Source organism: Physeter macrocephalus, chromosome 11, assembly GCF_002837175.3.
Source record: "Physeter macrocephalus isolate SW-GA chromosome 11, ASM283717v5, whole genome shotgun sequence".
Taxonomy (NCBI): domain Eukaryota; kingdom Metazoa; phylum Chordata; class Mammalia; order Artiodactyla; family Physeteridae; genus Physeter; species Physeter macrocephalus.
In genome coordinates, this window is record NC_041224.1 from 95010276 (window position 1) to 95025470 (window position 15195).

A 15195-nucleotide genomic window follows, 5' to 3' on the forward strand; every position below is an offset into this window, starting at 1 on the left:
TCCACAATGGGAGAGGCCACAACAGTGAGAGGCCCGCATACCGCAAAAAAAAAAAAAAAAAAAAAAAAAAAAAAAAATTATTAGAAAGCTTAACTGAAAGAGTAAAATTAAAAAAGACTATAATATTAGATGTTGCTTAGGGTCACATACATATTTACTAAAAGTATAAAAGAACCAAATGATAAAAACCAAATTCAGGATGGCCAGTGTTTAAGATGGGGAAGGGGTATACAAGGGACTTCAACTGTACTGGCTTTATTTTTTAGACTGGGTGGTGAATAAATGGTATTCCTTAAACTGTGTTTCACAGATGCACCTTTTACCATATCTGAAATTGGGATGTGTCTTGCAATCGTGTCATAGTTTCATTGGTAGCATTTCTGTCTTCGTGAGGCATAAAATATATTCATTATATCCTCTGTATTCCATAGTAAATTCAAAATTCATGTACGTGGGTTGTAACAAAACTACACAAATTCCAGTTGATTTAATAAAATAACCAATTTATCTGATAAACCTAAGCTTTTGGGAACATAAGGGTGCAAAGGTTAAAAATGAATGTGTGTTAAAGAGAGTAAGAATTGGATCTGGGCCTTAAAGATTTAAGGCTTCAGACAGGATGGGGTAGGGTATTTTAGAGAAGGGGAAGAGTAGAGCAAAGTTAAAATTACTAGTGAGAATGATGCATTCAAGAGAACTATGGGGACTTCCCTGGTGGTCCAGTGGTTAAGAATCCGCCTTCCAATGCAGGGGACGTGGGTTTGATCCCTGGTCGGGGAACTAATCCCACATGTCGCAGGGCAACTAAGCCTGCGTGCCACAACTACTGAGCCCGTGCGCTCTGGAGCCCATGCGCCGCAACGAAGAGCCAGCGCAGCCAAAAAAAGAAAAAAAAAAAAAGAAAAGTAATTAGGAATAAATTTATCAAGAGAGGCATAAGAACTGTACACTGAGAATTACAAAATATTGGTTAAAAAACAGAACTATGAAGGGCTTTTTATTTTTTTGGTTAAGAGATAATAAATGTGTTATATGTATTAAGAGATTTCTGTTGAATACATATGTAATAATTGTTAAGAAGACAGACAACAGATTTAAGAAGTTTCACCTCAACTACCTTTAAACACCTGAAGAGAAAAAAAATAGTACAAAATAATTAGGCCAGACCAGTGGGTCTCAACACAGATGCATATAAAAAATATCCATTAAGCATTAAAAAAAAAAAAAAAAGGGACTTCCCTGGTGGCACAGTGGTTGAGAATCCACCTGCCAATGCAGAGGACACGGGTTCCCCTGGTCCAGGAGGATCCCACATGCCATGGAGCAACTAAGCCCATGCGCCACAACTACTGAGCCTGCACTCTAGAGGCCACGAGCCACAACTACTGAGCCTACATGCCACAACTACTGAAGCCCATGTGCCTAGAGCCCATGCTCCACAACAAGATAGGCCACCGCAATAAGAAGCCGTGCATCGCAATGAAGAGGAGCCCCCGCTTGCAGCAACTAGAGAAAGCCCGCGTGCAGCAATGAAGACCCAATGCAGCCAAAAATAAATTAATTAATTAAAAAACAAACCAAACCAAAAAAAACTGTGTGCCTAGGCCCCACCCTGGGACTTACTGAATGATTCCTCTAGGAATCCAGGAGATAACCAGAGGTGTAGGGGGAGTGTGTATAAGTGGCAAGGCTGGGACTGAAAACCATTGCCTTAAGCATTGTTAATATCCACAACATCATCAAATGTCCAAAGGGAGGACCTGTCTAACAAGTTCCAATAAGGCTAGAGGAGATTGCTCTCTTTAAATTCACCAGGAATGGAATTTAGGTGGATTTTGAAGGTGATCATCAACCTTTACCACTACTTCTTTCACCTACTACTAGATAATACTAAAACACAATCCCATTCACCTTCAGGGATGGCACCCAGCAGTTAATAATGACTCCCAACATACACTCACCCAACAATCATTACTTCATGCCTGTCATGTGCCTCATGCTACTTTAGCCTCTGATAGAAGAAAAACTGATATAGTCCTTTCCCTGTAGGAACATCAGTCTGGCAGGGGTGATAGTATTATTAGGTCCCAATAGAGAGGAGGGAACAACCAGTTAGTTGTCCAGGGAAGGAAGAAATCACTTTTGAGCTAAATCTTGTTGAAAAGATCAACTGGGGGTGGGGAGGGGAAGGAATTCCAAGTAAAGGAATCAGTATGTATAAGAAGAAACATTAAATATTACATTTTATACTATCCACGTAGTCTTTTTCTATACTCTAGAAACACTGTGTATCAAATATCATCAATTAATACTACTGTCCTAGAGGGTAGGGCACAAATCTACAACACAGGTAGATGCTGAAGACTTAAGACTGACTAATAAATATTCAGAAATTATCACAAACATTTAAATAGTTCTACTTACTTCCAGAGAAATTCAGATACTCCCATTCTTACAAACTATATAGATGATTGACTCCATAATGGAAATATTAGTCTAGAGTCAGCTGTAAAGAAATCTTTCACTTTCACTTGTAAAATGAAAGTGGAAAAAATACTCTAAAACAAATGAGAAAAACAACTTTTTCAAAATGGGTCCATTTTACTCTTAATAAGGATTCTTTAACTGTTCCTATCTAACTTATAACAGGAGTACAAAGCAGTTAGAGAGCATTTCCAGCTAAGATATTAATAAATAAAAGAATTGAATATGAAGAAATAAGGACATCATCAACAGGAGACTGCCTTGATTCCAAATTATTCATTCAGAAAACTGATCCTTCTTGTAGGCATTGTGGAGGATGACTTTACCTTCCAGACCAATTACATGGAGACACCACAGCAGTGATCCACCCAACTTTAGGGATAGTTTAGGGCACGATGGGATATGTAGTTTTTAGGGAAGCACATGCAACAATTTAAAGTAGCATAGATCACTTTCAATCAGGGGGAAAAAATCTGCTTTAAACTAATAGTCTAATAGCCCACAATTCTCCAGCAATTCACTTCATATGGACCCCTGTAGTCACAGAGGCACCTCCCAGTTTTGATACAACTCTGTACAGCCATTCTAATTACAGTAACACCCCCTCAAAGCTAACAGCATGGTTACATGATTGGGAATAGTTGTTTTTAAGAGAACGTGATTTCTAGTGACGTGTAAACACCACCTATGATGTGTAATCAGTACTGCCAGTTAGTCGCGGGAATGCCCTGGATGCAAAACCTGTCAGAAGCTGAAAACAAAATGTGCTGCCTCTAAGCACACCCTTCTGGCTCAGGTGGTCTTCATTACAGGACTTCTAGTGTAACCCTCGAGTCAGCTGAGCCCCTGCAGAGTGAAGACCAGAGTTAGAAGCAAGTGAAAGTTATCCACTAACTTTCTTTTACTGAGACTTTTGAATACAAATAGTTTTTAATTAAGGATCACTGTGGCAGGAGAAAAATTAAGTACTGTAATTAGCGTGGTTATACTGAGCTGTCCCCAGCGTTAAGATAATCATTCTTTGCTATGGTAAAGATGTGGGAGTTAAAAAAAAAAAAACCCAATGCTCAGGTTTACTGGGTCAGAAATCCTATTTGCTCTCTCCCCACTCCCACCCCACCCCCAGCTTTTTATTTCCAGTTAGTTCTATCCTAAGGAATTTACATCCTAGTTCAGTTAAAGCACTCTCAAGTGGAGTATTTCTCCAACACTGATTATTTTCTCACTGGGGTCTTCTTTGGCATTTTTCAGAAATCCTAATTAAAACTGACCATTTAGACAGAGCCTGACGGAATTACTCTGTTCACCTACTCTTTTTAACGGAATTCTGCTGGTGCTGAGAAATGATCAGTTTAATGGAGAAAGTGTGCACCTGGCGATGGACAAATAACTGCCTGCCTTAAGAGAGCACTTATGACCATTCTGCAGCCACTCTGACCTTTGCTAGAAACCAACGGCTGCGTGGGGCAAGAAGGAAGGAAGTATCCTGGGGGCCCAGGACCTCTGCACTTGGTGAAACGTTGGCTTCCAATATAAGGCCTTGAGATGCCTCGTCCACAGAATGGAAAACAGTAAAACGGACTCACCCAGAAACTCTAAAGATACCAATCGAGGGAGGATGGGGTGCAGGGGGTGAAACCCTCTACAGATAGGAAGTGCCGCAGGAGCACCGAGGTAAGGATATGGCCCTGCGCGAGAGGGGCCTTCGCGTTCTCCTTCTCGGATCTCGCTCCCAGGCCATCAGCACCGACGTCTCCGCTCTCCGCGAGGCAGCTCGGCTCCCCGGTGGGTGGAAAACCTGCCGGCCGCAGCCGGGCTCGCGGGAACGATGGAGGGCGCCGGCGCTGCGTAGGCCCTACAGTCCCCGCGTCTTCGTCCCCTGCCCACCCGGCCCTCCCTCTGCCGCTCCGGCTAAATGGCCTCACCAGGGGGCGAAGAACTCGACGAGCATAAGGCCTGCAGAGCCCGTGTCGGAGATGCGACTCTCGAAGTTGTCGTCCGTGAGTTCCAGCACATCAGAGGCAGCGGCGAGGCGGGCCGCGGCGAGGAGCAGCGCCAGGCCCGGGAACAGCGCTAGGCGGCGGAGGCGCATGGCGACGAGGTGAGGCGGCGGCGGCCAGGAGGGTCAGGGTTCGGCGGAGACTGCGGAGGCCGAGAGGGGAACCACGAACCCTCAGCCTGCGCTCGCGCGTCTGGCCCAGACGGCCTCGCAGCCGGAGGTCCCAACCCCCCCAGCCCGGCTCGGGCCGCAGTGTGGCAGCCGCCGATTGGCTGTGCGGCGCCTGCGTCGGGCGGGTGGGACCAGCTGGTAACCGCCGAGTGGCCGGAGAGCGGGGCTGGGCGGAGGCGACGGGCGCCGGGGCGAGCGAGGCCGGGAGGGTGCTGGATCCTGGGCCTGGTGCTGGGGGTGGGCCCGGGACGAGCCGGAACCCGGGAGCGGGCGGGCTGGCGGAGCTGGACGTGCGGCGCTGGGAGCCGGCCCTGAGCTCGCCCCGCGTGGGCGGGGCTGGGCGGAGGCGACGGGCGCCGGGGCGAGCGAGGCCGGGAGGGTGCTGGATCCTGGGCCTGGTGCTGGGGGTGGGCCCGGGACGAGCCGGAACCCGGGAGCGGGCGGGCTGGCGGAGCTGGACGTGCGGCGCTGGGAGCCGACCCTGAGCTCGCCCCGCGTGGGGAGAGCCGAGCGCAGGGGGCGTCAGAGCCGGAGGCGGAGGAGTGAAGTCAGGGCTGAGTGGGCGGAAGAGAGCCTGGGCAAAGGTGAGGCCCAGAAGTGGGAATTGAGAGAGGGAGCTGGCACCGAGGGAGCGCGTTGGAGTGGACACACTTGGGACGGGACACATTTTCAAAATATCAGGCTGTTGCATTTTGTCCAGTTCCTCTTAATTTGGTTTTTCCTTTGGCGGCAGTCCTAAGCCGTCCCACTGACCCACCTCATCGCATTACCTGATACCCTCAGGTCCAGGTGGTGCCTGAATTCCTCTTTGTCCAACCCCAGACTCCTGCTCTTTGTGGCTGCTGCTTTTAACTAGAAATGCTGTCACATAGGTGAAGGTGCCTGTCCACTTAGTCAACTACGCAGATTCTCTGTAATGACTCCTGTCTTATTTGTTTCAAAAAGCCTCGAGTCTGGGTACAATGTGTTTGTCTTCTTAAGGGCAAAGAGGTTGGGAGGAAGGGAAGAGAACCTCTAAGGCTTGGTGCAACTCCAAAAATGAAATGACACTCGATTCTTTTATTTTCTTAACAGACATGGCCACTTATCACTCAGTAGGACACGTGCAACTGCCCCGGGCTGATGCCATTCGTTCCCGACTCATTGATACTTTCTCTCTCCTTGAGCATCTGCACGGCTTGAGCCAAGCTGTGCCACGGCACACAATTCGAGAGATACTTGGTCAGCAGCCTGTTTCTTCACTAGGATGAATTTAAGACTCCCATCCACACCCTCCAAAGAGTAGGAAGCAGAGAGGCAATTTTAAGGGTGGAAAATTCAGGGGAGATTGGTTTGGTTGCTAGTTTGGAAGTTACACCAAACTTGATAAATCAAAGGCTTTATAAGTAAAACTCTGAATCCAGGAGATGGAACCCGTGTCACTTACTTTTAGGCCTAGGGTAACTATTAGCCCTGGGTGACTTGGAAGTTTCTACCAAAGACACTTAAAACTTTGAGGGTTGAACCTGCAGCCTTTATTCTGGGCATGGACAGTGTTGGTCATAAGCAATAGGTTAGTTCTTACTCCAAAATAGTATTAGTTGCTGTGTGAAGGAGCAGCAAGGTAATCCCCTGCACTAGGGGGCCCATTATGAAACCAGTATTCCTGCCCCCAATCCTACCTGCTCCTGATACTCCCAAAGACTTCTTTTTATATTTATCCACTGTCCCTTTTTTATTTTTGGTGTAGATCCTTCCTGTCAGAAGAAACTTATGTTGGGAGATCAACACCAGCTTGTGCGCTTCTCCATAAAGCCTCGTCATGTAGAACGGATTACACATGCCCAGAGACTGATGAGCACCCTTCAAGTGCGCTGCAGCAAGAGTCCACCTCTTTCCTTGTGGGCTGGATGGGTCCTTGAGTGTATCCTTTCATGCCACTCATTTTTATCCCATGGCTTTACGGTCTCTCTTGCCTCATCTTCTGCCTATTGACTTATTTTTCCCTTCCCAAACTCCATTTTCTTCTCATTCTCACCAGTTCTGTTCTTGCCCTAATTATGTCACCTGCCTAAACCAAAAAGAACTCCACTCTGTGTTTTCTTAAGAGAAAACAGGTCCTCTCTTCAGAAACTTTATCATCTTCCTCATCTTTCTGAATACAATTGTACTGATGGTTGAAATAGGTGAGAACTCACATTGAATGAAAGGGTGGGAGTCATTTTTCCTTTTAAGTTGATCATTTTACACATTTGAATGTTATTTGAATTGTGATAGGGACAATTATATTAAGTCTCTTGGAGTAGGATTTGTGCAACTGCTAAGACCTAGAAACATTTGAAGGGCTCTCAAGTGTAGTAGACATAAGGTAGTCTAGGCACTTAGAGGTGGGGTGTAGTAGTCTCACAAGGAATTGGAGATGGGAAGACCAGTTGCATTTCTTGTGTTAGTCTAATAATTTGAATGACTCTTTTCTAATAGAGATATTGGTACCTATCAGCAAGTGATCCAACATTTACATTTTTACAAATATGCTTAGAAAGATTAAGTACAAATAAGAAAACTCACAATGTATGTAAAGTTACAACTAAGATATTAGATGAGCCAAAAAAATGACTTAAAGAGTAGATGACTCTAAAACCAATCATAAATTTTATGAAATGTATTAAAAGCAAAAGAATGTTTGGAGAATCAATGACCTCATTTGATTATCAAACTGCTCAGAAAGGACAGTAGAAGTACTCACTTTCTTGTTTCATCCTCACTATTTTGGGGAAGTTTCCCACTTTAAAAATAGTCTTTTGGACTTCCCTGGTGGCACAGTGGTTAAGAATCCGCCTGCCAGTGCAGGAGACATGGTTTCAAGCCCTGGTCCGGGAAGATCCCACATGCCACGGAGCAACTAAGCCCGTGCACCACAACGACTGAGCCTGCGCTCTAGAGCCCTAAGAGAAGCCCGTGCACCGCAACAAAGAGTAGCCCCCAATCGCCGCAACTAGAGAAAGCCCGCACAGCAATGAAGACCCAACACAGCCAAAATATAAATAATAAAAATAAAAAGTAAATTTAAAAAAAATAGTCTTTTAATGGAGTCAGGTCAAAGGCATTTAAATACACAACAGTATTTGGTGTCATTGACCAACTGCGGTATACTATATGCTTTGAACTGTTTTATTTCCTCCCCACAGTGATGAGGGTTTTAAATTAAGTCACCCACATTTCCTATTTCTTGTTGATAATGATAATTGGCAAATATTTGCCCTGTGGGATTAGGGATATAGATTTCAGCCTTGGAATAAAGTAAATAGCAGTAAATATATGGGATTCCCTGGATCTAACAGACAAATCAAAATAGAATAGCACTAACCATTCTTTTTGGTAAAACAGCTGAATATGAAACATGATCACTGTGCCAGAGGATAGGTGGATTGCCTGAGTGGGAATCACCTGGCAAGCTCATGAAAATTGTATCTTATTAAGTACATTCTCATGGTAGAAAGGCAGGAGGGATTTTGCAAAGGGAAATAATTTGTGACTAACAGATTTCTTTGAATAGACTAATTCGTGTGATAAACATTAAGACTTTGTTTAGACTTTAAAAAAGCAGTTTTCCAGATCATAAAGAATGCTGTTATAGATAAGGAACAAACAGTTCTCTAGATCAAAGCTCCCCAATCTTTTTCGTCTTATGATTTTGTTTCCCAGAAAAACATATATAACCTTGAAAACCTCCATAGTAATTTTAATCATTTTACTTTATCCCATTTTTTCTGTGATATGGAGAAGCAAGTTGAAGTAAAAATGATAATTTAGACTAACATGTTGCAAAATATTATATTTTAGTGTTTATTATTATATAATTTTAATCATAAAATGTAAGCAAATTTTTACTTTTGCCATTTTATAAGTGATCATGCATTTTTTAAAGAAAATATATGATTTGTCTACAAATGAATTTTTAAGTGACATTATATATTAAGTTCGGTTTGGGGATCAAATATATTTAATTTATGTTTTTTGGAGGTTTTTTTTTGTCTGTGTCAAGTGGCTTGCAGGATCTTAGTTGCCTGACCAGGGATTGAACCTGGGCCCATGGTAGTGAAAGCACCGAGTCCGAACCACTGGACCCTGGACTGCCAGGGAATTCCCTATGTGTTATATTTCTAAATTTTCTGTTTCTTTTTAAAAGTTTAGATATAATATATATTAGTTTTAGGTTTACAGCATTGTGTATCGTATGTTAAATACATGTTATATGTTAAAGAGTAGGTGGAAATTTAATTATGTGTTTGGGCATAAAAAAATCGAAAAAAAAACTACTTCCACAATGATATTGGTAATTCTACTTTGCGCTTTAAACATCAATGGGCTTATTTTTCTAATTTTCGTATTTTGTTTCTAAATGGTGAGAGAGTGAGAAAAGAAAAAAGATTTGGCTTATTTGCAAGCCCTTCTCTGAAAATAACACATCGTGAGTGTGAATAGTCCTAATTTCCAACAAAAAACTGAGTACAACATTATTATAATTTAAACACTGATTTTTGAGGTTCTAGAGATATCTTGATGTGCCATATAAAATTTTCTATCAGGTGAATGCAATTTATAGAATTTGATGAAGATTGTCTTGAGATAAACTTGCAGAATTATTCTTTTGCTCTTCATTAAGTTGTATTTCAACATCAGTGTTCCTTACTTCGTTAATGTAATTAGCCAAAACATTGCTAAAAGCAATAACAATTTAAAACTCTAAGTGTCAAAATCTACACAGCAGTTTGTGTTGTTCAGGGTGATTGAGTATTCTCTTGTCTCTATTAACTGCCAGGCATATCAGTCATAGTGCATTTGGAGGCTCTCAGATTGTTCTGTTTCAAAGAGAAAATTTTATTTAGCTTTTAAACCTATTTTGATCTCAATGCTTTTTTCTACAGCATGATATACATCTATTAAATGTATAGAAGAGGTGAAGAGGGTTGAAAGATGAAGGCAAATGAGTTAAGGAATTGAAGTTAGCAAATAACTAGGTTCTAGAGAGAAAGTATAGGATTCAATTTGCTTTGCAGAATAAAATCAATTTTAGGCAGAGTAGAAAGGGGAAGCTTTAAAAGTAACAAAGAACCAAGTAATTTCTTATTATAACCTAATATGCCCCATGAATCTGGCTTCTTGTTCCTAGATCTGTTATAAAATACTTTCCATATCATGGCCCTGCATTTGCGTTCTTTTCTCAAGGCCTATTGCTTCTTCATGAAGTCTGGTACCAGGGTAACAGAACAGACAGAGTTGGTGGTCGTTAAGAGAGCAATCCCTTGGTGGCTTTCTGACCCCAGAGTGGGAAGGCAGTAACTTGCAGCTGTTACACGTACCAGTACCAGCAGGAAATGAGTTGCAGCTATTTTTCATGTTCGATTCTGTCCTCCCCTGAATTTCACAGGCTGAAGCAACAACGGCATTAAGAAGAGAAACTCAAAAGAAAAATGGCATAGCAGTGGGCACAACTGTGGTTTTTAACAGTTGCTGATCATTCTCTATCATTCAGCTTCCTGCTTCTTTACCCTTTACTCATCCTTTGCTCTATTCTCACAGAATTGCTCGAATCCTCAAATACCCAACTGTGGCCACTGAAGCTGACTCTGGAGGTGGCAGCTTGGTTCATCTTGCTTGTTTTCATCTTGGAGATCCTTCTTATGTGGCTATCCAGCTTTTTCCTCTTCTGGAAGAATGCCTGGAATGTTTTTGACTTTGTTGTCACCATATTGGTAAGGATAGATATCCTGCAGATTAGTTTACTGGGCTGAGAAATGTGCCTATGTGAATCAAAGACAAGAAAAGTTAAGATACTTAGAGCACAGGAAGAAACAAATAGCAATGTACCTAACCTCCTTATTTTGATTTTTTTTTTTTTTCTCTAAAAGTCAGGCATGGTAGGAGTTGTTGGTATTAGGAGCAAGGAAGAATCTGATCACAACATTAACCCGAGCAATAACATCTACCAGTTGCTAACCACTTACTAAATGTCAGGAACTATCCTGTTTTTGATGCATTTTTTACAATTTGAGCTCCACAACAACCCAATGAGTTAAGCTCTGTATTTATCCCCTTTTAATGTCTGAGCAAGTTGAAGTGCAGGGTTTAAGTAATTTCTTATAGAAAGGCTGAATAAGAAACAGTCCCCAGAGAATGCTTTTCAAAGGATAATGACCAAGGAACTATGACAATGAAGAGATAAAGAAGGGGCAACTGTGCGTGGGTGCTTTGGGGTATATTTTACTCATGATCTGTGTGTTTCCTACAGTCCCTGATTCCTGAGGTTGTGGTGCTGGTAGGGGTAACAAGCCATTCCGTATGGCTCCAGTTGCTGAGGATCTGCCGGGTGCTAAGGTCTCTTAAACTCTTTGCACGATTCCATCAAGTTCGAGTCATTATTTTGGCCCTGGTCAGGGCCCTCAAGGTGATTTAACTGCTGCAGCTATATCAAGTGGGCACGGTGGATAAACATGGGGGTTTAACATGAAACAGTCTGGGTGGATGAAAGAAGGCAATGAAAGACCCTGTGAAATGTTGTCGATGAGAAAGGGCTAGGGACAAACTGCTGTGTTCTAGAGATGACTGGGCTCAGTCTAGAAGCGAGGGTTTGGTGGGGGATTTCCAGGGTGGGTCTGACTAGGCTGTAGGTGGAGATCAGCCTAGTCTGGCCCAGCTCTGACTCAAGGTCATGGCCTCTAGAGCATGACCTTCCTCTTGATGTTGCTGCTCATCTTCTTCTACATTTTTGCCGTGGCTGGTGTCTACTTCTTCGAGAATTACACCCGTTCAACTCGCCAGGACCTGGAGTATCACATGTTCTTCTCGTAGGCAGGACTGGGGGAAGCCTGGGTTGGGGGAGAGAATTTGGGCATGAGACTGGGAAGCTAGTCCAAAGTACAATAATACAAAAAGTATAGTTGATTGTAAGAAACGGGAATAGAACACAGTAAGGAGAGGTAAAGAGAAAGCAAAGGAATAGTGAGTGGTATTAGCTCCAATTTTGAGGATAGGTCAGGTATTCCTGGTTTGCTTTGGGTTTTGCAAATTCAAACTTACTCTCATCTTTAAATAGCAGTATACTCCAGTGGTTAAGCCCTGGTTTCTATGTCTCAGTTACCTCTTTTGAAAAATGGGATTAAAAGCAGTACTACTTCATAAGAGTGTAGGGATAAATGAGGTCATTCATTTAAGCATTTAGCACAGCATTTCACACATTGTAAGTGATCAGTAAATGTTACCATGACCTCAAACATGGTCACTGGTTTTACCCCAATCTCTTAAATGTAGAGATTACACATGCACACACTTAAATTCTTTCAAAAGTAAAATCCTGATAAGCTTTTTGTTTAGAGAACATTGATTACTAGTAGAAAGTCAATTTGGATTTAGAGGAGACCGTGTTATTTGTGAATTGGAATCCAATCTTGTCAGCACCTCTCAGGTCTCTATCTTAGACTAACAGGTAGTTATGTAAGAGTATTGGCTTAGGGAAGTCCTAGAATTCATTCTATTCAGGCTGTGATGTTTTCAATAATCTGTATATGGAGGGATAAGAAGGAAAATTTAGATATCTTCCTGAGACCTTTTGTGATATATTCATTATCATTCATTATTTGGAATCACATGTTTATGTCACATATCCATCCATTTACTTGACAGTCAGTTCATGCCAACAAACTAAGTAGGCATGATGTTTGCTAAATTTGTAAGTGACTTTCCATTAGGCAAAGTCCATGGAACAGTGGAGAATGAACTTACAAAAAAATGATATGTAGTTGGTGATTCAGTTTTTAAATATTCAGTTTATACCTATGTATTAAGTACCTACTGTGCCCCAGGCACTGATGGAATGGTGAGAGCTATTCATAGATTATTCATGATAAAGGAAAATCTAATAAAACAATCTCAAACTGAAGAAAGATTAGGTAAAAAATTGAGTATGGTAGAAAAGGGGCTAAAGTCAGAGCAAACTACAAAGAAATGCTCTTATGTTGCTTTGAGAGTAAGAATGATAGTGTTTCTTAGAAAATTAGCTCTCTCTGTCTATACACACACCTCCTTTTTCTTTAGGGACCTGCTGAATTCCGTAGTGACAGTGTTCATTCTCTTTACTATGGATCATTGGTATGCACTGCTTCAGGATACCTGGAAGGTGCCTGAAGTCAGCCGTACCTTCAGCAGCATCTATGTCATCCTCTGGTTGTTACTTGGTTCCATTATCTTTCGAAACATCATAGTAGCCATGATGGGTAAGCATAGAAGAGGGGAAACTTGGTGAGAGGGGTGTTTGGGAAGAAATTAGAGCAAAAGCTAGGATTGGTGAATTACGGAGAGAGAGAACCTGATGTAACAGGAAAGTGCGGGGCCTGGAATGGATATTTCACTTGGTTTCTCCCCACCCAAGCCCTCTCCCCATGTCTAGTCACCACCATCTCCCAACTCCTAATGGCCCTTTGGGGCAGTTACTAACTTCCAGAATATCAGAAATGAGCTGAACGAGGAGATGGCACACCTGGAGGTGCAGCACAAAGCCGACATATTCAAGCAGCAGATCATCCAGAGGTCTGCTTCCCCGTTTTCAAACCCAGCTTTAGTTCTTGAGGGTGGCCTGATCTCATTCTCTGTTTCTGCTCCTTGGCCGCAATGCCATTTTCCCCTTTGTGACAGATTTGCCTCAGAGTTAGAATTCCCCAGCTCTAAAATATTGCCTGATTCTTTATCCACTGTCAGGGCTTCCCCACTCTTTTTCACTCCTTTACTACAACTTATTCTCCTCACTTGATGTTCAGAATTCTTTTTTCCTTACTACACTCCTGCTTCAGTGTAACTGTCTTCACTCTTTTGTGTTTTTTCCTTTGCAGGAGACAAAACCTAATCCCTGAGGCACAGAGGTCAAGCATTAGCAAAATGGATGCCAGGTTAGGAGTGTATATGTGAAGTGGGATGGACACACATGAAGCAGGAAAGGGTAGAAAACCAAAGGTGAAGATTGGCTTTGAGAGAGAATTCATTCATTCAATAACTATTTATTGTAGTGGGTTGAATGGTGGCCTCCAAAAAGATATGTCCATGTCATAACTCCCGGAACCGTGAACATGACCTTATTTGGAAAAAGGGTCTTTGCAGATGCAATTAAATTAAGGATCTTGAGATGTGATCATTCTGGATTATCCAGGTGGGCCATAAATCCAGTGACAAGGGTCACTGGATTTAAGAGACAGGAGAGAAGACATAGAGAATAGGAGAGGATGTCAAGATAGAGATAGAGATAGAGATTGGAGTGATGCAGCCACAAGCCAGAGGAAGCCAGTGGATGCAAGGCAACTGCCAGAAGCAAGAAGAAGCAAGGAACCTTCTCCCTTTGAGATTCCAAAGGGAGTATGGCCCTGTTGACACATTGATTTCAGACTTCCGGCTTCCAGAATTGTGAGAGAATAAATTTCTGTTGTTTTAAGCTACCAAGTTTGTGGTAATTTCCTACAGCAGCCACAGGAAACTAATAAAAGTACCTTCCATGAAACATGTTATTCAAGACCCTGAGTGTTCAGCAGTGGACAAGAGAGCAGAAGGAGAAATGAGAAATCCATCAACAAATAATTATTGAATGCTTATTAGTTGCTCAGAGTATATCAGTGAGCAAAATAAACAATAATGCCTGTTCTCATGTAGCTTATATACTAGTAGGAGGAAAGAGACAGTAAACAATAATCATGTTAATAAGAAAATTAACACATTAAAATATAAGCATTGAATATAAAAAGAGTGTATATATGTGTGTATAACTGAGTCACTTTGCTATAAGCAGAAATTAACAACATTGTAACTCTACTTCAATAAAAAATTTTAAGATAGGATAATTATAAAAAAGTAAAAAGTAGAACAGGTTAAGGGGGATTGGAGTATAAGGGGGGGGGTTGCATATGGGTTGCAATTTTAAACAAGGTAGTCAGGGTGGCCTCTGAAAAGGAAACATTTGAGCAAAGACTTGGAGGAGGTCAGGGATTACGATGTGGATATCTATGGGAAGAGTATTATAGGCAGAGGGAAGAGCTAGTACAAAGGTCCTAAAACAGAAGCATGCCTGGTGTGTTTGAGAAATAGCAAGGAAGCTACTGTGACTGAAGCAGAGTAAGTAGGGGGGAGAATGATAGGAGATGAGGTCAGAGAGGTAATGGGGACCTGATCCTATAGGGCTGTGGGGACCATTGTGAGGACTTAGGCTTTGATTTCGCGTGAAATGGGGAACACAGCGGAACAGTGACATGCAGTGACTTACATTTAAGAAGGATTAGTCTGGTTGCTGTGTTGATGATAAACTGAGGGAAGAATAAAAGAAGCAGAGAGATGAGTTAGGAGGCTATGCTGCTATACAGGCAAGAGACGTTGATGGCTCAGACCAGAGTGGTACCAATGGTACTAGTGAAAAAAGATATATTTTGAAGGTAGAGTTAACAGGCCGCCTTTTTTTTTTTTAATATTTTATTTTTTATTTTTGGCTGTGTTGGGTCTCTGTTGCTGTGCGCGGGCTTTCTCTAGTT

At 42.2% G+C, this 15195-nt stretch overlaps 2 protein-coding genes across 10 annotated transcripts in view; one reads left to right on the forward strand and one right to left on the reverse strand.

Annotated features, from left to right (window-relative positions):
- The window catches only part of PDIA3 (protein disulfide isomerase family A member 3), a 26460-nt gene extending 21729 nt beyond the window's left edge, over window positions 1–4731 (reverse strand). The window contains exon 1 of the mRNA XM_007114221.4: window positions 4410–4731. Coding sequence (XP_007114283.1) covers window positions 4410–4576 — 167 coding nt within the window. The 5' untranslated portion in view covers window positions 4577–4731. The remainder of the gene's footprint in view (window positions 1–4409) is intronic.
- A 276-nt stretch (window positions 4732–5007) lies between these two features.
- CATSPER2 (cation channel sperm associated 2) overlaps window positions 5008–15195 on the forward strand; it is a 14611-nt gene continuing 4423 nt past the window's right edge. For all 9 annotated transcript variants that reach the window (XM_028495376.2, XM_028495373.2, XM_028495375.2 and 6 more), the window contains exons 1-10: window positions 5008–5238; window positions 5729–5875; window positions 6384–6557; window positions 6751–6819; window positions 10217–10389; window positions 10926–11081; window positions 11357–11481; window positions 12728–12906; window positions 13120–13219; window positions 13519–13575. In XM_028495376.2, coding sequence (XP_028351177.1) covers window positions 5731–5875; window positions 6384–6557; window positions 6751–6819; window positions 10217–10389; window positions 10926–11081; window positions 11357–11481; window positions 12728–12906; window positions 13120–13219; window positions 13519–13575 — 1178 coding nt within the window. In that variant the 5' untranslated portion in view covers window positions 5008–5238; window positions 5729–5730. The remainder of the gene's footprint in view (window positions 5239–5728; window positions 5876–6383; window positions 6558–6750; window positions 6820–10216; window positions 10390–10925; window positions 11082–11356; window positions 11482–12727; window positions 12907–13119; window positions 13220–13518; window positions 13576–15195) is intronic.